Source organism: Podarcis liolepis (genome assembly GCF_965112155.1).
Source record: "Podarcis liolepis genome assembly, chromosome: 7".
NCBI lineage: Eukaryota > Metazoa > Chordata > Lepidosauria > Squamata > Lacertidae > Podarcis > Podarcis liolepis.
In genome coordinates this window covers 18,705,226-18,728,696 of record NC_139561.1, presented here as the reverse complement: position 1 = coordinate 18,728,696, position 23,471 = coordinate 18,705,226, and the positions used below count along the sequence as shown (strand labels likewise).

At 49.4% G+C, this 23,471-nt stretch overlaps 1 protein-coding gene across 12 annotated transcripts in view; it reads right to left on the bottom strand.

The window, feature by feature from the left end:
• CASZ1 (castor zinc finger 1) overlaps positions 1-23,471 on the bottom strand; it is a 443,166-nt gene that overhangs the window by 35,633 nt on the left and 384,062 nt on the right. For 10 of the 12 annotated variants that reach the window (XM_083512761.1, XM_083512760.1, XM_083512759.1 and 7 more), the window contains 2 exons: positions 18,514-19,363; positions 14,679-14,747 (listed from right to left, as the gene is read on the bottom strand). In XM_083512761.1, the coding sequence (XP_083368887.1) occupies positions 14,679-14,747; positions 18,514-19,363 (919 nt within the window). The remainder of the gene's footprint in view (positions 1-14,678; positions 14,748-18,513; positions 19,364-23,471) is intronic. The other 2 variants (XM_083512762.1, XM_083512757.1) reach the window with 1 other exon arrangement.

The following is a 23,471-nucleotide window of genomic DNA, read 5'->3' as shown; positions in this document are numbered from 1 at the left end:
TGTTGAGCTACCTGCATGAGTATCTGACATGAAATGGGAAGTCATTATGTCTATATGCTCCCTTCGGGTTCACAGACAAGGTTTACAAACCAACAGCAAACTCTGGTTTGCTACCGAGGGTGGTTTGTGTGCTGGGTTCAGATGGTCCAATTAAACCACAGTTTGCAAAGCATGGCTTAGCATTATGCGTGAACCAGGCCAGAATACCAGGATCGACAGCAGGAGAGAGCAACTACTCTCACGTCCTACACGCGGGCTTCCCACTAGGACATGTGACTTGCCACCATATAGAGCAGGATATGAGATTTTGTAACAGTAGATTCTGCATTTGCATGGCAAACCCACAGAATGCACTCAGCTGTAGCCACTGTCTGGACAAGGTGCGACGTTGCAGAAACCACAGCAAGGTTTCTATATTGGGCTGTGTGTATCCTCAGTCACTATCTGGAGGCTTGAATGGTGCAAAATTTTAAAGCTGGCTTCCTGCAGTGAACAGCTCTCTCCGCGGAAGCACTTTGCACCTACAGAATGTTTATAGGAAATGGGTAGAAGATCCACACTCATGTTAATTAAATTGTGGGGCTAGCAAGCATCTCCGCTAGAACGCTAAACCCAGCCATAGCCCAGTGGTTAAAGTGCCTGCTTGGCATGCAGAAGGTCTCAGGTTAAATTGCCAAAAGCACCTCCAGGTAAGGCTGAGACTCCTGCCTCCTCTATTCCTGCAAAGGGCCACAGCTCTTTATATGCAAAAGGTCAAAGGTGAACACAGGATGCTGGACTAAGTGGGCCACTGCCCTGATCCAGGAGGCTTTTTCTTATGCCCAATCCACAGGTGGGGATGGGGCAGACTCCCTGCCTGAAACCCTGGAGAACCTCTGCCTGTCAGTGTAGGCATTACTGAGCTAGATAGACCATTGGTACAACTCAGCAGCTTTCTGTGCTCCCCATCCCCAATGCTTTTCTGCATGTGCTATATGAAATAGGTAATTGTTTTGAGAAGCAGAGAAAGGGGCAGCGGCAGCAGAAAGGGAAGAAACAGAACTCAGAAAACTTCATTATACACAGCGTCACGACTGTTGGGTTTATCTTACTCAGTAATGCCTACACTGAGTGGCAACAGCTCTCCAGGGTTTCAGGCAGAGTGCAACCCCAGCCTTGCCTGGGTTGAAACCTGGGGCCTTCTGCTTGCGCAGCACACGCTCTGTTACTGAGCTACGACCCTTCCCCCAGAGAGCAAGAGACAGAGGCCTGACTGTCTGCTATAAGGAAAGCTTGGCTGGACTACTGCAGTCCATGATATGCCGGGGAGCAAAGGCATAACAGTCAGCAACACAACAAGGGCTTGCAGAAACCAGCAACCAGGAGGGTGCATTGTACAGAGCATATTGCGGAGTAATTTGAAAGGGGACTCCGATGGGGAAACATCCAGAGCTAAATCACCATCTGCTCTGAGGTTCCAAATGCCACACGGCACTATATTCCTTGCGAGAGCCTCTTGGGGCGGGCATCAAAGAGGAGCCATGAATTGAAGGGGAAACCGAGGCTGCGGCCCAGGGGAGGAATGGCAGGAAAGAGGAAAGAGAGAGAGAGTTAAGGACAGGCTTTTTTGAGTGGAAGATGGCAAAAAGAGAGGAGTGGCAGCAGCAGCAGGGAAGATGGCATTTGCAAAGCACACAGGAAGAGGTGGTCAATTGCAGAGGCAGAAGGCCTTGAAGAGATGGAAAGGGGGGGGGCGTAATTGACAGAAGAGAGGGGCATTGCTAAAAAATTTAAATCGCTTCTTTGCCATGGCGTTTGCAGAAAAGGGGACAGATGCCAGAAGCAGACATGCCTCTCCCAGGGGAGGAAAGAAGGAGAGGAGAAAGAACTGCAAGGAATCAGGAATACGCCAAGGCAGGTGATTGAGAAACCTGAGCAGTGGCGGAGATGATGAACTTTAGAAAAACAAAAACAAAATAGCAATTTTGGCCTTGGGAACAAAGGGTAAACCAAGTTCTTTTTTGTTCAGATTCCAAAATGGCACAAAGGATTCACGAGGGTTGCGAAACAGGCTCTTTCCCCCACCTAGTCTGCATCACCAACCATCTTCACCTGGTTTTAAATCCTATCAAGTCTCGATCCAAGCAACTCCAGGGAGCCCTCGCTCTGCCAGGGCACTGAGGATGCAAGGGAGAGGATGACTCTGCCACTGTCTACAACTACAGCCCCAGAGGGAGAAAACCCATGGAAGTTTTAAACTCAGGTTAAACCTCTGGCAGAAACACATCTTAATTGGAAAGATCTAGATTGCACTCGGGAGATGTGATGATAATAACAGCACGTTCAATTTATGGTCTTCCCTCTTTCTGTTCCAAGGACACCATAGTAAGAAGTATGAGGCGTGACCACAGGCACCCTTCATTACAATTGGCAGGGTGGGGGGTTAAGCACATGTTTAACTCCTGCTCATTGTCACCAAAGGACTTAATAAACCCCTGTGTTTGATCTGGGCTGGATTGGGCCCCGACTCCCAGAAGGTTTCTGCTAATGGCAGTCTAAATAGTGGAGAAACAGGCATTCCAATATGCCTTATCTATTTCCTTTTCAACACCGCTAAGGGCACTGAGGGTGCTGTTTTGGCCCATCAGACCCCCACATTCCATATGAGAACTCTGTGCCCCACCAATCCACATGGGTGGCAGAGCTTTAGGAGGTATCAGTCTTGAACAAATGATCATCGCTCTCATTTCTACGTCATTTCCTCAGTCCAGAAGAGGCAGCCTAAACCAGTTGTCAGAAGCAATTAAACTAAGCAATTAAACAAAAAAAATAAGCACCACTGGATCTTCCCCAGACTCTGAGGCCCTCCTCCACCCATTGTCTCCTTGGTGGTATAAAGTGGTTATCCTTTTCTCCCTTGAAAAGAGCTGAAGGAGAAAGTTGGAAGAGTGAAACTCTTTCCCACTTCCTCTTTCTGTTGTATATGTACTTCAAGGCTCACAGAATTATAGAATTGTTAGAGTTGGAAGGGAGCACAAGGGTAATCTAGTTCAACGCCCTGAAATGCCGGGATATCTTTGCTCAATGTGGGGCTCAAAGCCACGACCCTTAGATTAAGTCTCATGCTCTACTTGAGCCATACCAGCTGCTCAGATTAATTCTACTGGATCCAGTTTTTACCCAAATCCCTTGGAAAAGCAAATTGTATGTGAGCGTGTGCATGAACTTTCTCTCTTCCCACAGCACTTGCACCAAATGTGCCCCTAGGCCTAAGAAGGTTGACGTGCCCTTCCCTATTCCCCTTAGCTATCTATACACTCGCCTCTCTGGTTGTTGACATTTGCTGAAGCCGCCTTGCTAGAAGTGCTTCTGGGTCCTGCCTCTGCACTCCTGACTCCTGCTCCTTTTCTGCCTACCTTGCTCTCCCATAAGAGACTGAGGCCACATTTGCACCTGACATATGCAACAGTACCATGCCACTTGAAGCAGTCATGGCTTCCCCCAAAGACTCCTGAGAAACGTCATTTTTTAAGGGTGTTGAGAGTTGTTAAAAGGTAAAGGGACCCCTGACCATTAGGTCCAGTCTTGACCGACTTTGGGGTTGTGGCGCTCATCTTGCTTTATTGGCCGAGGGAGCCGGCGTACAGCTTCTGGGTCATGTGGCCAGCATGACTAAGCCGCTTCTGGCGAACCAGAGCAGCGCACGGAAACACCGTTTACCTTCCCTCTTCCCAGAGAACTCTGACATCTAGCTCTGGAAGGGGAATGGGGGTCTCCTAACATCTCTCAGCACCCTTAAACAACTACAGTTCTTTGCTGAGAACTCTTTGGGGTAAGCCATGACTCAAGTGCATTAAATGTATGGTGCAGATGGGGTCTGGAATCCTTGCTTTGCTGCCACAGGTTCCTCATGCCACCACCCTCATCTCACCCTCTTCTCTCGTGTCTAATTCAGGGGTGGCTGCCAGACCTGTTTGGAAATATTTGTTTTTTGCCCACTCCGAGTGTGGTGCACCACCACTGTGCCCTGGGGATATGAGGGCAGCTGAAGAGCTAATTAAGGAGACTGCCTTCTGCCAAGAAGTAGAGCCATCCGTCACGCCACGCAGCGACCCCCACAGGACATGCCAACCGCTGGCGCCAACTGAAGTGTGGCAAGAATTTCTGCTTGACGGAAGGCACGAGAGGAAGTAGCTGCAGGGAGGACAGGGAGCCCCACAAATTGCTGATTCACAGGCACTGCCAGACAGCACTGTTCAAATTCATGTGGCCATTTCCACCAAGAAAGGAATCCCATAGCTCAGTGGCAGAGAATCTGCTTGGCACTTAGAAGGCCTCAGGTTAATTCCCCAGTGGCATCTTCAGGTAGGGCTGGGAAAGACTTTCTGCCTGAAGCCCTGGAGAGTCCCTGCCAGGCAGTATAGTCAGCAATGAGCTAGATGGGGCAAAATGCTGATGCAGGATATAGCAGCTTCCTATGTTTTAAGGGAAGGGACATGCTAGGGATCCTGCTTGGTGTGCAGCTGGCAGCAGTTTCAACCCCCTGCGGCATCTCTAGGTACACCTCTTGTCTGTAATGCTGGACAGCTGCTGCCAGTCAGTGCAGGCAGCACTGAACCAGATAGCCCCATGGCCTGACTCGGACGGTATAACTCAGCTGCTGATATTCACTCTTAGCTACAGCTCATTTTAATCACTGCTTCTCAAACCTGGGTCCCCAGCTGTTCTTGGACTACAACTCCCATCGTCCCTTGCTAGTAGGACCAGTGGTCAGGGATGATGGGAGTTGTAGTCCAACAACAGATGGGGACCCAAGTTTAAGAAGCACCGATTTAAATCATCAGCTGCTTTGGGTGGGCTGAAAAAGAGAGGATGCAAACTTAACTTATAGGGAAAGCCCTGCTTTCATTGGCCAGAAAGATCCCAACCCTGCTCCAAGAGGAAACCCACGCACTGCACTGGCAGATAAGCTTCATTTTACACCAGATATTGCCATGGTCAAGGGGTAGATGGGGAAGGTTAGCGTGGCTAGCAGGCAAAAATCCACCCATACCCGAATTTAACAGGATCAGCAGCAACGGCACATCATGCCAAGGAGTCGAAGCGTGTGTGTTTGGGGGTGAGGAAGAGGTCTGAAGAACTGGGGGATCAAGGGCAAAGGAAATTTCCCCGGTCGATGCTCCCATTGTTAATAGGTTGCTAAAGGGTTATATTTCTCCTCTGCTCTTTCTGACACTTGAAACAGTTCAAACTTATTAATTTTTAAAGGCCAGCATCTGTTTAGCTCCTCAAAACAGAAAAGCTTGCACACAAGTGCACACCTGCTCATTTTGCACACCGTCGCAAACCCCACCCCCCACCCCACTTCCAAAGGCAGACCGCAAACACAATTTGATCCACACAGGAGGGCGACTGACACAATAGGGCATTTCATTTTACTGGGGTGAAACTTAGTTTTTGCAAATTTCTTCAGCGAGGGGGCCTTAAAAATATGCTTTCGGGTGTGTGAAATTCAAATCTATTATTTTCGTGATTGGACAACATTTAGCTTGGTAAGTCTACATTGGATGAAGAAGCACATAAACTGCTTTCTGAAAACAAAATAATTTTAATTTTACCTTCTGAAAATGTCAGGCAATGCTAGAAATAATGCTACCATTTTTGTATGAATTCTGTGCAATTTTACACACATTTTACTTGCCAAGCAAAACTAAATTATATTAATTGAACCAAAATATCTTTTGAAGTCCCAAGTCATGCTACAATTTTTTAGCACCCCTCATTTTGGGCATTTGAAAATTGATATGTTCATCATGCCCTATTGGCACAAAGGGCTCCTCGGGCTTGCCGTTTCAAATATATGGAAACAAAACTTGCTTCAAAAAGCTGCCTGTGCAGACAAAATGGTTGCAGAGTGAATGGCCAGGCTGTGCTGCGAGCACTGGCAATGCATGGGTCTTCTCTCAAAGGTCAGCGGAGCAGTGAAAGGATCCTAGCAAAGGTGCCATAAGAATGCACAGTGGCTACATGGCCTCAGTGGCCCTGTCAAGGACCCACATAAGAGCCTAATTAGAGTTTAGCCTCCTTACTGGCCAAATGGTCATACTTGCAGGATCGCCTGGCCCCATGCAATGCCCACTTCAACCACTCTGATCGGTGGAACTGGCACCATTACAGAAGCCTCACAATATTCGTTCCCCGTTTGTAAGAAGCCAATCCTGCTAACATGGCAGCACCTGAACTTTGGAACTCCCCTGCCTGTTGACACCAAGCAGACAACTTTGCCGGGCTCTTTTTGGTGCTTGCTTCAAATGTGTTTGTTTAAGCAAGCCTGTCTAGACATATTGAATGCTGACGTGTGTTATCATCTCTTTTGATTTTAACTGTCTTTTAGTAATAAAATTGGGGGGGGGGGGTTGGCTTTTGTTTTTGTGTTTTGGTAAACCGCTTAGAGGTTTTATTACAACCACGTGGTATTTTGGGAAAATACAGTATTCTTTTGTGTATAAGACACCCCCTATTTTTTGGGTCTCAAAATTAAGAAAATGCACTATGCACTATCCATGTATAAGACGCCCCCTTAAACTTCAAAAATTTAGGAAAAAATATAGTCTTATGCATGGAAAAATACAGTAAAAAAAAAAACACCTGGTCCCAGAAGCAAAGGAGAGCAGGGGCTGCAGCTCTCTATCTTGTTCTTAAGGAAGAGATAAGGGTTGCATGAAGTACATCTGTGCACTGAAAAAACTATAAAGTCATGTACCTGAGGAGTCTGGTACCTCCTTCTTCATCAGACTCTACACTGTGACCACTAGGCATTAAGAACGTTGGCCTGCTGGATCAGGCCAAAGGCCCATCTGGTCCAGCATCCTGTTCTCACAGTGGCCAGTATTCAGTTCTGCTGGGTACCTTGCTGCACTTCTGCCAGGCTGCCGTTATCACCTTTGAGAACTCAGACTCATAAGCAGTGGTGGAGCTTCATGCTCTGGCACCGGGGGGGGGGGGGGGAGAGCAGCGTGGGTGGGGGCCACTTATGAGCACTGGTGGAGGAAGAGGAGTGGGTGGGGGCCCAGCCGCAATGGCACCCTACTGGGATCGTGCTGCCGGGGGCGGTGCGCTCCCCCCCCACTCCTCTTCCTCCACCAGTGCTCAAAAGTCGTGGGTTTGAGCCTGCACTGTTAAACAGCTGATGTGTGCCTCTCACATCAGGGATAAAGCTCAGACTCTCAGGAAGGCCTTTGTCTCAGCCAGGATAGGTCCCTCAAGCCATGCGGGGCCTGAAATTTTTTTGCTATCCTCCTAAAGTGTGCCAAAGTGGCAGACCCATGTCTGCAAGCCTGCCTCCCCGCAACCTTCCTGCCATCTTAGGAGCAGAAGAGGCATTTGGGCGACATCCTGTCATCGACTGATGGATGGTTAATGTTCGATCTCTTCCATATTAGGACCTTGTGGTAAGAGCTGCTTTCAGAAATATTTATAGAGAATTAGGGGGTAAATTATTAAATAAATGAAAATCAAAGGAAGAAGGGAAAATTCATGGTTCCTGTGCAAAAATAAAATAAAATATAATTGATTTGATTTGATTGATTTATAAATTGCTCCTGCTCAGAGTAGGGTAGCAACCATTTTAAAATCAAGAATATTGATATCTATATCTAAATATATGCAGCCAGAATGGTAAAACTCACTGCCCTCCACATGCCCCCATGTGCCCCAACCCTCTTTATTCATGAACACAGGCATTCAAGACTCTTCGTCTGCATCCAGAATGACAAGTCTCCCTCCAATCACAAAATCACCCCCCTTGCCATAATGACCAACCCACTGCAAAGAAGAAGCAAGGTGTGTTGTGAGGGGAGATTTTGGAGGTTGGGTGTACGGTATACCCTCTCATACTCCTGCTTCTCAACAGATAAGGCAGGGATGTTGGGAAAGCCCTAGGTCTACTATCCATTGAAATTAATGGACCTAAGTTAGTCATGCTCATTAATTTCAATGGGTCTACTGAGTAGGGCTAGTATTGGCTACAGCTCAGAGTGGCTGACTTGGACTGGGGAGATCTGTATTCAAATCTCTGTAACACCAAATCATGGATGGATTTGGCCAAGTCCCTCTCTTGGCCAGGGATGGTCCAAGGATAAAATGGGGAAAGAAACCCCCCATCTACAATGATGCCGCCACTGTGCTGCCAAGGAGGCAAGCAGCCTTTTAAGCTGAACTTTAAGATTTAGACTTTATACCGAGTCAGACTATTGGGTTCATATAGCTCAGTATTCCCTATGCTGACTGGCAGTTTCAGGCTCTCCAGGGTTTTGGTCTTTCCTTAGAGATGCCACTGTGGACTCAATTTGGGACATGCAAAGCAGATAATAATAATATAATAATTTATTATTTGTACCCCGCCCATCTGGCTGGGTTTCCCCAGCCACTCTGGGCGGCTTCCAACAAAGATTAAAAATACATTAAAATGTCACACATTAAAAACTTCCCTGAACAGCCTTCAGATGTCTTCTGAATGTCAGGTAGTTGTTTATCGCTTTGACATCTGCTGGGAGGGCGTTCCACAGGGCGGGCGCCACTACCGAGAAGGCCCTCTGCCTGGTTCCCTGTAGCTTTGCTTCTCGCAGTGAGGGAACCGCCAGAAGGCCCTCGATGCTGGACCTTAGCGTCCAGGCAGAATGATTGGGGTGGAGACACTCCTTCAGGTATACTGGGCTGAGGCCATTTAGGGCTTTAAAGGTCAACATCAACAGTTTGAATTGTGCTCGGATGCTCTATTACTGACCTATTAATTACCAAAATTCTATGGACAGCCTTGAAAGGCATTACCTATGCTACAGAAATGTCTAGCAGGTACTCCCTCTTTTCAAGGGTTCCTCGAAGATGCAATTCTATGGAGAAAACTAGGGATTTTTGACGAGAACCCCCGCTATAGTAAAATTGTCCAAATTCTTTGGCGCTGGTGGAGAGCCAATAAAACCAATGCAAGTGCAGTGATGCGCTTTTGGTATGTGGTCCCTCAACACTGGAGCACATTTGTTATAACTCTGCCAATTCAGTGGATGTGTTCGCATTCCATGCTTTGTATAAATGCGCAGGCTCCCAGGGAGGAGACAGCAATTGCTCTGCGCCTCCCCAGTTCTTTTAGTGCAGCGTGGCAGCTAAATCAGTATAGTTAAGGTTCTGTTCTATGCTTACAGGTCATGGTTATGGAGCAGAGAGCTTAACCGTGATCCCAGGAGCAGGAGACACGCTAAACCAGGTGTGGGGAACCTTTGGCCCTCCAGATGTTGCTGAATTTCAGCTCCCATGAGCCTCAGCAAGCATGGCCAGGGGTGGTGGTGGGGATTGTAGCTCAGAAATGCCTGGAGGGCCAAAGATCCCGCATCCCTGTGCTAAGCCAAACATGCTGAGCTCAAAGAACCAAGGGGGAGTGAAGTGGGTGCCAGCTCCCTTCCAGTAGCTGATTTGGCTTGCCTGGACATGTGGACTGGACCAGTGTTAATTTAAATAAGCTCTCAAATCAGAGAGAAGGGATCCCTTGAAAACAGGTGGAGGTGAGAGAGCCAGGGAGGAAGTGAAATTGAAAGGAGTTTCACTAGGGGAGCTGGTGACCACACACCCTTGCGCACTATGCTCATGCCCAGATGCGTGCGGCCCCCGACACAAGCAGATGTGCGAGAGAAGCACTTTGTTTCCTTCCCTTGACTTGCCAGATCTGGCAAGGGCTGCTCAGAGAGACCCAGATAAATAAATACTAATAAAAATAATAAATACAGAAGTCAGCATGCTTAGCGAGCATTTACACACTCATTACTCTGTAACGATGATGTGCGTGACGGGAGGAAGGGGGGGAATCCCATCAGCGAACAACCAGCCACCCCCATTACAAGCAATGTGGGGAGAGCTCATGTAAACAGATATTTAAGCAAGGCCCTCAGAAGAACCATCTGCCAGTGTAAAAATTATTATTATTATTATTATTATTATTATTATTATTATTATTATTATTATTATTATTACCACAGAAAAAAGAAATGCAAATATAGAGTAAAGTGTGGAGCCCAAAGAAACCCTGAACTAGCTGAGAGAGAGGATCCGTTTTGATCACACAGCGATGGAGCGTCCCTGGGCAGCTTTCGGCAGTGCCTCTTAACGAACTCATTAAGCTAATTGTGCTGCGCAGACACAACCTCTTTCTACCTTTACTCCTTTAATTTAGGTATTTAAAACAGCCCTTCCCCCAAGAAAGAACACCCACATGTAAATTAAAGCCAAGTGTCTGGCTATCAAGAACAGGTGAGCTGTCATAACCTAGAATGTGTGATTCTAGATGTAAACTACTTGACTGACTGGTTTAAGGGACAAACAAATCCCCCGTTGAAAAGCAGCCCAAGGAGAAGATGCTTAGAGGTCTTTTGTTCTAGTAAGTGGCATATAATTTTTGTTAGATAAAATGATTAAAAATAAATGAATATAGCTCTGGAGCTCAGCAAATATATAAGCTAAAGTATAAGCTGCGTCTCAGCCAAGGCTGGCCAAAGGCATTGTACAGCTGGAAGCAGGGGCAGCAAATCTCCCTGCCCACCCGCATTCCTCTGCCATCAAAGTTCAAGAGTATCCAAGGGCAATCAAGGTAGTCTTAAGGCAGAGAAGCACATCTCCCCATTTCTAGCAGCGGAAGCGCAACAATAATAAATTCAATAACAAACAATTTGCTGCCCTTTCAAAACATCTAACGATAGGGCCGGCCCAGCTCAGAGCATGGACAGCTTCTGTTTAGCTATCTATTGGTAGATCTCGCCTCAAACCATTCATCTTGATTATTACTATTGAAACCAGCTAAGCTCATGGCTACCACCTCTACTTGTGATAAGAAGTTAATAAAGGCAGATTCCTAACAGATTGACATTTCAGCCATGGGGCCCAAATTTGTGGCTCCAATTATAGTGGAGTAGTCAACGTGATGCCCTCCAGATACTGCTGGATTACAAATCGCATCATCTATGAGTATTGGCCAGGTTGGCTGTGGATGAAGAGCGCTGCAGCAATCCAACATTTGGAGGGCATCATGTTGCCCACCCCTGGGTTGCAGCCAAAGAAAACCATTGATTTATAAACAGGAGGTGGACAGCATGGGAAGGCTATACCACCCTGCCCGCAGAAGAAGAGGCCCTGCTCTGTGCACTGCCTGGTGTCGAAGAACAGCTGGTGGGATATGAGATAGGGCCTTCTCCGTGGCTGCACCCAAATTATGAAACACCTTGCTCCGTGAAATGTGGCTGGCCTACCTTCCCCTCACTGCTTTTCACCCGTCATGGCTACTTTTATTCCAGCAGGCTTTTCTCTAAGGAGGCAGCCAATGTTTTTGTGGCTTTCAAAACCACCCTTCCCTGACTTGGTGCTCTCCAGACATTCTGGACTACAACTCCCATCAGCTCTTGCCATGTGTGATGGGAGTTGTAGTCCAACACATCTGGAGGGCACCACACTAGGGAAAGATGCTTTAAAGTGTGGATTCCATCCCTTTTTCATAATTGCCGTACGAGATTGCAATGCGGCACACTGTAAGCTGCACGAAGGGGAGTTTTTGCACTAGAGAGTTTTGTAAAACCAAGTACAGTCATACCTCGGGAGAAATATGCTTCAGGATAAGTATTTTCAGGTTGCGCTCCGCAGCGACCCAGAAGTAACGGAGCGTGTTACTTCTGGGTTTCGCCACTCGTGCATGCACAGACGGTCAAAATGACGTCACATGCATGCGCGGAAGCGGTGAAACGCGACCCGCGCAAACGCGTCTTACATTCTATTCAGGATGCAAACGGGGCTCCGGAACAAATCCCGTTCGCATCCCGAGGTACCACTGTACATAAATACCAAGCAGGTGCTACTTGCAACAGGGAACCTGTACTGTCGGGTGACTAGTTTCTTTGGCTGACTTTACCACCTCACTAACCTCACTAACCCCAAGGTGGGTGGCTAGGAAGGAAGCACGCCACCTCCATCTTACCATCCCCTCCGTGCACAAAGGAAAGGAAAGAAGGAGAAACCTCCTGCCAGTTTGGTCCACAAAGGAGAGGCCTCCCCTCTCCTCATCTTGACTAAAGACAGGCTTATAACTAATGAGCTTATAACTTATAGCCATGCAGGCTCCACTGTGTGATTTAAGGCCCCTGAGGAGAAGGATTTTAGAGGAAGGGGGGAGTAAAAAAATTAGTATGAGAAAGCGGTGTGTGTGTGTGGGGGGGTTCCCCTATGTATAAGTGTGTGGGCTTTTTGCTTCAGATCTGTACATCTGGGACAAGAAACTTCCCACTGATTTTATGACTCTCAAGCCACTAACGTGGATTAGAACCAATTCTGATCTTTAAAGAGGGAAAGGAATGGAAACTAACCACCTTTGCTTTAGCTATATTCTGAAAACAATGGGTGGCAGCCAATGTTCGTCCTACTCAGAGCAAACCTATTGAAATTACGAAACATGATTCCATTCATTTGAATGGGTTTACTTTGAGTAGAACTTAGATGGCTACAACCCAATCCTGTTGGTTAGTGTCTGCTAAGACAGGGGTAGGGAACCTTTGGCCCTTTAATGTTGCTAGACTACAATTCCCATCATCACCCCTGGCTACTGGCCATGCTAGCAGGGGCTGATGGGAGTTGGAGTTCCAACAACATCCGGATGGGTTAATCATTTACGGCTACAGACATTTTCAAGAACCTGAAGTCGGAAAGGAAGACGGGAGTATACCTTGTGAGGTTTTGCCTCTTGTAGGCATTTTTGTGGGATTTGCTTTTGTATATCTTGTTTCAAAAAACAGCAAACCCTGTTTGATCAGGGAGGACAGGGAGGCTCTCTTAAGAGCCAGTGTAGACTTTTTCCAGCTGCATCATCTGTCTCCAGAAACCTCACAGCAAATGAAAAAGGCAGTAAAGAGAGTTGGGTATTTTGTTCCCTAGTTCAGGATCAGAGGGCATCTAACTTTGTTTTTCTACTAAAATAATGAGATCCCACCAACTGAGGCCAGATGCAAAATGGTGGCTCAAGGAGGAAGAGGCAAATGGCCATAGCACGCTGCTAACTATATGATGATCTGTGCACCTGAGTTACTACAGACTAGTCACTAGAGACTCTAATGGACTGATTCAGGAGGGGCCTTTTCCTATTGTGTTTGAACAGTTGCTACCTCCTGAATTACATCCAGGAATCTAGGAATGCAGATCTGCCTCCTGCCCACCCATTTCCTAGGCTGATAAGGCACTTTTGGACGCTTTGGGAGGGAGGCTGGGATATTAACCGTAGGGCCACTCGCAGCCCCAGGTTTGCAGGTTGACATAGGAACAGAGCATGAGGCAGCTTCCTATGTCCCAGAGTCCAGCCAGTGGTCCGTCTAGCTCAGAACTCTCTCTACTGAAAAGCAGCAACGGCTCTCCAGGATTCCAGACAGGGGGGCTGAGCCTGGGACTTTATGCATGCGGCCTTAGCACAACCTCAACGCCAGCCTTCCTTGCAAGCTGCTGCCCTGACGTTTCCATCCCTGGTCCCTCTCTTTAGGCAGAGGATGCCAAACGGCCGTGGCCGTAACCTCTACAGTTCCACTGCGCTAGCGTTACCGCCTCTCTAGGCGAATGAAAATAAACGGCGGCTAATTTGCCTAGACAAATTAATTGCAACGTCTCCAAATAATAAAAATATGTCAACTGAGAAATCCAGCCAGCCAGCCAAATACAGCAAAGCAGGACAAATACATCCATCCCACGGTGCTGTGCTAATGGAGGGGGAACCTTTGGGTTGTGCATCCAACCAAGTCCTGCTCCGAGTAGACCCATTGAAGTTAATGGATCTGAATTAGTCATGCCCATTAATTTCAGAGCAGGACTAACCTGGGATACAATTCATTATGCTGAACCCACAGCCTTGGCCTTCAACACAAAACTCGCACAGGAGACTCTGGATAAGCCCCACAATGAATAGATAGAAAAAAATGAATGGATAGAAAAGGCCTCTCTCAAGAAACAGAGACTGCAGAAGGCTGCCTTATAACAGGTCAAACAGCTTGCCCATTTAGCCCAGTACTGCAACTGGCAGCAGCTCTCTAGGGCCACAGACAGAGTAGGATCTTCCTGATCAATTGGAGATGCCGGGGACCTTCTGGACACAAAGCAGGTGCTCTGCTGCTAAGCCACAGACCTTAGGACACAGGAACATAGGAAGCTGTCTTATACTGAGCCAGGCCATTTGTCCATCTAGCTCCATGCTGTTTACACTGATCGGCAGCGACTCTCTAGGGTTTGAGCCAGGGGACATTCCCAGCCTTAGCTGGAGATGCTACAGATTGAGTTTGGGACCTTCTGCATACAAAGCAGGTGCTCTAACCACTGATATATGTCTTCATCCCTAAACAGAGCGAAGGTCCAAGCCTCTCGAGGCCAAGATGGCTGATTTTTCTACTCTAAGAATCGGGGGGACGCTTTGTAAAGGGTGGGGTTTCAGCAGGAAAGTTGGTGGTGGGGAAGTCAGTGTGGATGTCAGAGAGAAATGGAAAGACTCAGTTCCTGCAACTGGCTTTTTGCATTTCGCCCAGACAGACAGACAGAGACCCCCCACCCCTCGCCCCTACCCGGTTCTCTGTCCCACAGCCCCCTCCGTCCCACTCCCGAGAAAAACCCAAGGTTGGGGGCGGGAAAAATCAGCCTACCTGGCAATATATTTCTGGTAAATATTTACATCTTCGGTGACAGCTGGTTTGTCAGTGGTTAATCCGTTCCTAATGAGAAACACACAGAGGGCAGAGATGGTTAGCGCAAGGTGGTGTCAGGACACACTCCAAGCCCCCTCTCTCTCTCGTGGAACACCTAACATCCAAGGACAATGGCATGCCCGGGAGAGAGGCACGTGTGCGTCTCGTACTTCCTGGCTGCTGTTAAGGAGAGATGCCTGTGCATCTCCTAGTCCCTGGCTGCACTTACTTTAGCCCCAGTTCGTTTTTTATCTTCCCATAAGCCCCCTCTTTCAAAAAGATGGCCTTCTCTTTTCTGGAACGTATGAATGTATGAAAGGCTGGTTCACAAACAACGTGTGTGACGCCTATATATTTTTAAAGAAATGCAACACGGGGCATGTTTGTTCACTTGCTGAACAATTCAATGGTGAGCCCCTGAAGTTTTCTGGATGGAAGGTTCGGGAGCCAAAGCACCGAACTTAGGCACCAATCCCAGGAGAATGTGCACCATCTTAAAAAGCTGTTGCTCAGAGGTTAGGAACAGAGGGAGCAGCCTTAGAAAAGGTCAGACTGCATTTGTCCACCTAGACCAGGGGTCGGCAAACTAAGGCCCGTGGGCTGAATCAGGCCCAATTGCCTTCAGGATCCGACCCACGGACTGTCTGTGGATCGGCATGCGGATTCTGTTTGGGCTGCGTCATTTCCCCCTCCTGGCGCCATTCCATTCCCCACACACACACCGTGCCGCAGCCCCTCCCTCCCCCCTCCTGGCTTCTTTCCGCCCTGCCTAGAGGAGGAAGGGGGCTGGGCTGGCTGAGCGCCATTTTAAGCAGCCCCTCTCGGGAGTCAGCCCTTTCGCGCCACTCATCTTCCCTCTGCCGCTGCCACTGCCCTAGTGCTCTTGTGGGCTACAGAGCGGAGTGGATGAGCTTGATCTGCCTACCCACGAGAAACAGCAGCAGCAGCAGTGGCAGTGGAAGTGGCGGCAGCAGCACTAGGGAAGGTAAGCACAGCAGCTGGGGGTGGAGGGTGAGGAGGAGGACTACTTGCCTCCCTCACCTCTTCTTCCAGCTCCCCCCCCCCCCCGGTGCTGCTTCTCCAGCCCGCCACAAGGTCTGAGGGATAGTGGACCAGCCCGCGGCTAATTTTTTTTGCTAACCCCTGACCTAGACCTAATACTCAACTAGTAGCAGATCTCCAGGGCCTCAGCACCTTTTAAAACAGGGATCCTGAGCTACTGTTCCCCTGGCTGAACAGTCCTGCTTCTTGCCCCTTGGACCTCCTATTTTGTGGAATGCAGGCAGCAGCCATGCCTGCCTTGGGACTCTGGCAGCCACTGTGTGCAGCAGGTGAGTGAGGCAGGTGAAAACACCTGGGGGAACAGGTAGTGTGTGTGTCATAACGACTCCACTCTGCCACTCTTAGAAGGTAACCCCCTTTGAACTGTGGGGCTCCTGCTACACAATACAACCCACCCAACTTTGAGCTTGCTCAGGTAGGCCACCCAATGGGCAGATGGGAAAGCCACACGCCTCTTCTACATGTGAGGTAGAAAAGAAAAAGAGGAAAGAGCTGCCTGCTTCTCACACCAGAGTGACATGCCCTCAGCTTCCCAAAGCTCTCAAGAGGACGGTCACACAAATCCACAGCACACAGAGGGAACTGCGTCAGACGCTCAGCATAAAACCTTTGCGGCTTCTCTCGCCTCCCCATCCACCACCCGCACCGCCTCCCATCCCAAGGAAGTCTTGCGGGCAGAGCAGAGAGCGCACTTGAGGTTCATCGTCCAACCACGAGGGAAAGAGAGAGTGCGAGAGGACGAAAGGCAGGAAGGAAGCAGAGCTGGGATTGTGATTAAGAGCAAAAAGGGAAAGGGGGATGGGGAGCCAAATGTGCTGTAAGTTGGCAGCCACACACCTGGCTGTCCTTGATGAACTCTGGGCTGATTGGCATGATTAAAAAGGAACACACCTCAAGGTGTCTCACAGCTGGCTGTGCAGTGAAGTGGCCACCTGATTGGCCTGGTGCACAACCAAGTGGATCCCCTGCCTGAAAAGAGGGTGCGAGGTAAAACCCGAAAGGGCCACGCAATGGGGCCGGCCGGCCGCCTCACTGAGCAGGTGACAGCAGTGGGTTCTCTTTTGAATTCCTCCTGGCCATCTGATTTTAAAGCATCACATATTTTTCTTCTTCTCTTTCCAGCCCCTTTGGCTGGCCCTTCCCAAACTCCATACCACCAATTATGGGCCGGTGCAGAACGTTAAGAGAAGCAGAAATAAACTATGTGCAGGAACGGGATCGGAATTGGAATAGTTACTTGTACCCTAGCAGACACTTCCCTGCCATGGTGATGGGATATAAGAGGTAAAATATCAGTCCTAAGCTAGGTGAGATCCCTAAAGATTGGAGTGCAACGTTCAAAATGCTTCATTCTTGTGGACAATGCCAACTGGCAATGTGGGCAGCGCTCCGGGGTTTCAGGCGGAGAGACTTCTTTGCCCTTCACCTGCTCCCGGTTCCATTTATAAATAAAATGAAAACATGAGATTCTGACATCAAAGCTGGGACCTTCTGCATGCAAAGCAGCTGCCCTGTGTTTGGGTCTCTGCATTTGGCACACAGCAAGAAATCTGGGCAAGACCCAACTTACCCTCCAAATTCACTTGACTCACATTGACCTTAAGGGACTGATCCACTGAGATTAAGTGAGATGAGCTTTCTTAGCTCTGCTAGAATCTAGTGATCCTGGGGAATAAGGCACTGACAATGGGGGCCACTCATAAGACAGTGATGGCTGGTGCATATTGGGATTGGTAGGGTAGGAGCCAGGGAGACCCACTGTAGCCAGTGACAAGCAGAGACACCACCTGAACTGGTTGTGAGTAAGGAAGAAGGCAGGTGGGGATTGGCTGAGGGTAGGCTGAGGTGGGGGGCGGGCAGTGGCCCATTCTCACTCATGGACTAGACTCTGCTGCTCATAGATAAGCCAGCAGGGTTTTTTCTTCCTGTAAGAGGATGGTGACCTCCAGATGCAGTTCGACTACAACTCCCATCAGCCTCGCAAACCAGCAAGACAAAATGGCCCGCAAGTCATAGCCCAGCAACAGCTGGCGGGCATCACATTGCCCACCCTTCAGCCACCAGCCTACCCCAAGAGCAGCGCATGCATTACATTGGGCAGGATTGGATCCACTTTCCTTGAGTGAATCCCAAGCTTGCTTTCAACAATGTGGCTAAACACCCTACCTGTCTCCTACCCTGTACCCCAATCTGGCTCCTCTATGTCAGGCCTGGCCTTCAGTTTTATGTCACCAATACTTGGCCTCCCCTCACCCCAGCACCCCCTTGCAACATTTTGGCTGCCATCATGAAACTGGTTGCCTCATTGCGGCTGCTGGACTTCTCAAGCTGGTCCTCTCTTGACCTTTTTTGGATCAGTGTTAAAAGCTCCAAGTCATCTTATGTGAGATTTTTGTTGTTGTTCTTGTTGTTATGCCCAAGAAGACTCAAGATTGCAAGAGCTGGTTTCAGCTTCCATCTTGCAAAGGCCTGGGCCCTGCAAATGCAATTGCCTTGGATTTCTGGGGCTGATATGGAGAGAGAGAGAGAACTCCAGAAATCCGAAAACCCACCAGGGCTCTCGGTAGTCTTGCTCACCGCTTGGCAGCTGGCTTCAGCCATCCCTTTGCACGCTAATCCAGAAGGCAAGCAGAGAGAGGCCTTCTGGAATGAGCTGCTGGATTTTCCTGCCCTGCCCTTTGAGGTGGAGGTGAGATGAACGTGAGGTGGGGTGGGAGTGGGGAAGACTTACTTAACAGTGGAAACCGTTCCAGTTGTGATGGAGTCCGTCTTGGAAAACGTGGATTTCAGGTACTCTGGAGTGTTGAAGGGCAAAGACACCGGCTGCTCAGGTCCGGCCACCGGAGCGGTGCTGGGGGTGCTGGCGAGAGGGGCGGGGCCCAAGCTGGGTGCCGGCGCTTTGACCGGGGTCAGCTTCTGGATGTTCCTGACGTCGTACTTGGAGGGGCGCCCCACTTTGCCGGTCTTGAAGGCGATGGCGCCTCCCATGTCCGGGTTCCCTTCCCCTGGCTTGAAGAGGTGCAGGTACTTGACGTTCTCCAGGTCGTACTTAGAGGCCTTCTTGTAGGTGTTGCCGTTCTGCGGCCGGAGGCTCTCGCCTGTCTTCAGCTTCTGGATGAAGAAGTCGTACTTGGAGGCCCGAGACATCAGTCCTTGGATCTGGGAACTGCTGGGGGAAGGCAGAGGCAAAATGGTGGCTTTCGTCTCCGGCAGGAGGGAGGTGTCGGGAGCAGGCAGCCGGATCACTTGCCCCAGGGTGGTCGGGGCTTCCTTGCCAAGCTTGCTGGCCATCTCCTCGGTCTTAGCTGGGTGAATCGGCCATGGGACTTGCTCGCCGGCCTTCAGCTTGCGGATGTACTCTTCGTACTTGGAGAGGCGGGCTCGCTTGCTCATGGCGTCCTCGCCAGATAGGGAGGTGGCCACAACAGCAGCGGCGGTGGCCTCTGAGGTAGCGGCGTTTAGCTTCTCAAAGCTGATCTTGCGAGCCAGCTCGTCCCGCATGTTCTGGTCATCGTAGCCAAACATGCCCAGGAACTCGTTCATGGTGGTGGCGGCGTAGTCCCGCAGAGATGAGGCCTCCCCTGGAGTAAGCGACAGAAAGAGAGAAGACGCGTCACTCAAGTGGGTGGGTTTCCCCTTCCCCTCTGGTGCTGGGGGGGGGGCGAGGGGAGGGGAGGAGAAGGGGGGACGAAAGAGAGAACATGATCTACCGACATTTGGCTCACTTGTTCGGTTTTACGACTCTTAAATTAATTTGTTTTTTGAAAAAAAGTAATTAATACTGGGGTAAAATAAAAAGAGTTCATCAATGCCAGGAAAATCAATTTCCTAAATGTTCTAGCCGATGGCTTTTCAGTACATTAAACAAAGTTTCATAAATGTCTCTGCACTCTCGCCTTGGCCTAATATGAAGAAAAAGTAATTTTACTGGAAGTGAGGCCTCTGCCAATATGCCAAAGGCGTCACGAGCTCCCCTTCTCTATTTATGTGGGTGGGTGGGTGGGTGGGGTGGCAGCAAGGGGAAGGCTATGGGGTAAAGGAGCAGGGCGGGAACAGAGAGTATAGTGGTTAGAGCATTGGACTAGGACCTGGAGAGCAGGGTTCAAATCCCCACCCAGTTTTCAGCACGGTGAATGGGGCAAGGCAAACAGAAAAACCGCCAGAGGGCCAAAGTTCTCCAGTTGTGCTAAGGGGGTCTGATCCAAGTCATGGCTGCAAAAGATATATCAGGAACGTGGTCCCAAACCATGAAGCCTATGCGGCATTTTAAGATTTTGGTTGGTGCTGGATTTTGCCTGCTCCCAGTGCTTCCTTTGCAGCAGCTGTGGCTTGAACTTTTACTATGCCTGACACCATATAGGACATCAAACACAGTTAAATGTGGGGCATAGTTTGCTTCAAATGGCCTGGTTTAAGTAGGGTACATAGGCTGGAGGTGCCCCACCACTGCCCTACAAGTAGATGCTGGTCTGGGTGGGGAGGGAGAGGGCTGCTTTGGAATTGAGGCAACCTGTAGTTTCTCAGGATGAGGGGTTTCAAAGAAGGAGCCTATTCCAGGGCTATGGAAACCTGCCCGTTTATTTTATGTTACTTTCTTCTTCTTCTTTTAGACTTTTATTCTGCCTTCTGGCCCAGAAATGGGCCCCCGAGGAGCCCTAGGAGGCAGTTTTGCTGGTCACTGGGAAGGACGGTGTGGAGGTCGCTTTATTTCTGTGCATAGGAGGAGATAAAGATTGCTCCAATGTGCCAGTGCGGTCTCATTCAAGCTTTGGGCTGACATGGCGGTTCCACCTCTTGGGCTGCCCCCCCATCTTTCCTCCCTCCCTCCCACCAGCCACCTAACTTTCTCCCTACAGAGTGAAGATTTACTGTGGGCAAAGAGTCCTTCAAGCCTCCCTCATCGCTTCCTTTCAACTCTCAGCAAAGGCTTTTGCTCACCCTGTAGGCGAGAGGAAAAGAAAGAGGCTTAGGGGACGTGTCTTCAAGTTTTCCAGGCTCATGACCTTGTTTTAACCCAAAACGTACCTTTGGGGACCCGTTTCCTAATCTTTCACCATATATTTGCATGGTGGCAGTGCTCCTGTTGCGGCACACCTTGGATCATTTCATCAAATTAGTCACATCACTAAAACTTTTCTATGGTCTCCAAAGCATGCACCTTCCTAGAGCAAGGGCCATAGCTCAGAGACAGAGCACCTGCTTGGCATGCAGAAGGTCCCTGGATTGATCCCCAATGGCATCTCCAGGTACAGCTCGGAGGGAACATTGCCTGAAATGCTGCTGCCAGTCAGTGTGGGAGATACTGAGAAAGATGGACCAATGGTCCGGTTTCCTGTAAGGCTGCTCCCAGTGTCCCTAATGTCTTAAGGAAAGGGCCACAGTTCAGTTGGAGAGCATCTGCTTTGCAGGCAGAAGGTCCCAGAATCATTTGCAGGCAGGTCTGGGAGAGACCTGTGCCTGAAATTCTGGAAAGCCACTGCTGATTGGCGTGGAAGGGCTAGTTACCCCTTCTCTTGCCTATTGCTGCCCTGGCGCTGTGGGTTAAATCACAGAGCCTAGGACTCGCCGATCAGAAGGTCGGTGGTTCAAATCCCTGCGACGGGGTGAGCTCTCGTTGCTCGGTCCCTGCTCCTGCCCACCTAGCAGTTCGAAAGAATATCAAAGCACAAGTAGATAAATAGGTACCGCTCTGGCGGGAAGGTAAACGGCGTTTCCGTGCACTGCTCTGGTTCGCCAGAAGCGGCTTAGTCATGCTGGCCACATGACCTGGAAGCAGTACGCCGGCTCCCTCTGCCAATAAAGCGAGATGACGGCCGCAACCCCAGAGTTGGCCACAACTGGACCTAATGGTTAGGGGTCCCTTTACTTTACCCAAAGACATCTCCCATGCTGGGATTAGACCCCAAAGTAAACCCATGTCAGCAGAAGGCTTTTAAAAAGCCTAAATGATTCAAGGGAGGTTGAGGGAGAAGAGGGTGCCTGCGGGAAGCAGTGGCCCCTTGGGTGACATCTCAGCTGCAGGCTAACAGCTATTTACTCCTGGGTCAAGACCACAAGTGAGTCATTGGTCTGGCTTGGAGTGGGGGATGGAGGAAGAGAGAACTGGGAGAGGGAGGGCACTGGGAGAGATGAGAGCAAGGCAATGAGATGGAGGGCCCTTCTATTGTTGAGTGACCCCTTCTGCCTTAAGGGAGGCAAACAGACTTATTGAGAGGTGTAGGAACGATGGCTTTGGCCGTGGGGATCCACCTGCGCCACTGCCTCCCCAGCCACCCTGGTGCGCCACAAGCATCGCATTCCATGTCCGCCAGCCCGCAACATTAAAGGCTTCCTTCCTTGCCGTTTCACTGCCTCTCCCTGGCGTAACACGAGAGCCCCGTCAAAAGCAGTTAATCCCGTACAATCCCGAATCTCCCAGGTCTAAGATTTCCCTGTTCCTTCTAAATCTGCCTTCCCCCTTTTTCTGCTTTTCATCTCTCTTCAGACCTGAAAAATGATCTCTCTCCCTCTCCCGCCTCTTTGACACCCGCCCGGCTCCACTCAACTCCCGGGGCCTGATGCGGTGAAACCCCATCCAGGTCAGAATAAAAACCACACGGAGAGCAGAGAGGGAATCCAAAAGGGAAATTAAACTATTACCGGTTTTAACAGCTCCCTTGGAAGTTTGCAGTGGCAGGTGGGCAGGGGAACAGAAAGGAACTTTCTCCTTCTCTCCCTCTCTCTCTCTCTCTCTCTCTCTCTCTCTCTCTGTGTGTGTGTGTGTGTACTCAATGATTTTTTGATTATTTCTTTAGGGTGGTGCCATTGCTCAAAAGAATCCTTTTTGCAAGGGGCCTCAATCAGAACATGCAAAGATCCACCACCTCAAAGGGTGACCCAGACGGAGGCTGGAAAAGTGGGGTGCAGGGGGGCTCTTTTCTGCATCACTGGGAATTTGAGAGCAAGTGGACAGCAACTATTTCAAGCACATATGCCTCCCCCACAGAACCCTGGGACCTGCAGTTTGCTAAGGGGATTGTAGTTCTCCAAGGGGCTAAAACATATTTCTCAGGAATCCTTTTTTCTTTTTCAGGGAGTGGGAGAACATGTTTTAGATGTATGGTAGCCTTAACGTCCTCCCTGGGCTTTTGGGACTCTTGCTGGAATTTCCTGGAGGGTCGTACTCTGTGCTCCTGTAGGAGGAGAGGGGGTCCAAATGGGGTCCCCCCTCCCTCTGATTCTGTTGCTGACCATTTGTGGGCATTCCCCAAAGAGCAGAGATCTGAAGGTGCTTGTGGCTGGCTCAGAACAGCTCTGCTATCGCAAAAGGATCCCGAATTAGCAAAAGAAAAAAAGGAAAAGAAAAAAAGGAAGCGTCCCGAAAGGGACTAAAAATAGCTCACAGCAACACACTATATATGGAGGGGAAAGTAAAACACCCAAATGGAAGAGAAGGTCTGGACTTTGGGGGGGACGGGGAGGGTGTCCCAAAGACAGCGCATCGTTTTCTATTCTAACCAGAAAAATTGGGTGGGATGGGGGGTGAGTCTGGAGGGAGACCTTGCCCAAGAAGGGAGGAATTTGATAAAGCAGGTGGCATCATTGGTAGTTTGGGGCATAGGTTGTTGGGCATAGTTCTGATCCCAAGTGCTTGCTGGCCTTGTATGCATACATAGAACTCTCTGCAAGCAAAGAATATGTGTGGTTTTT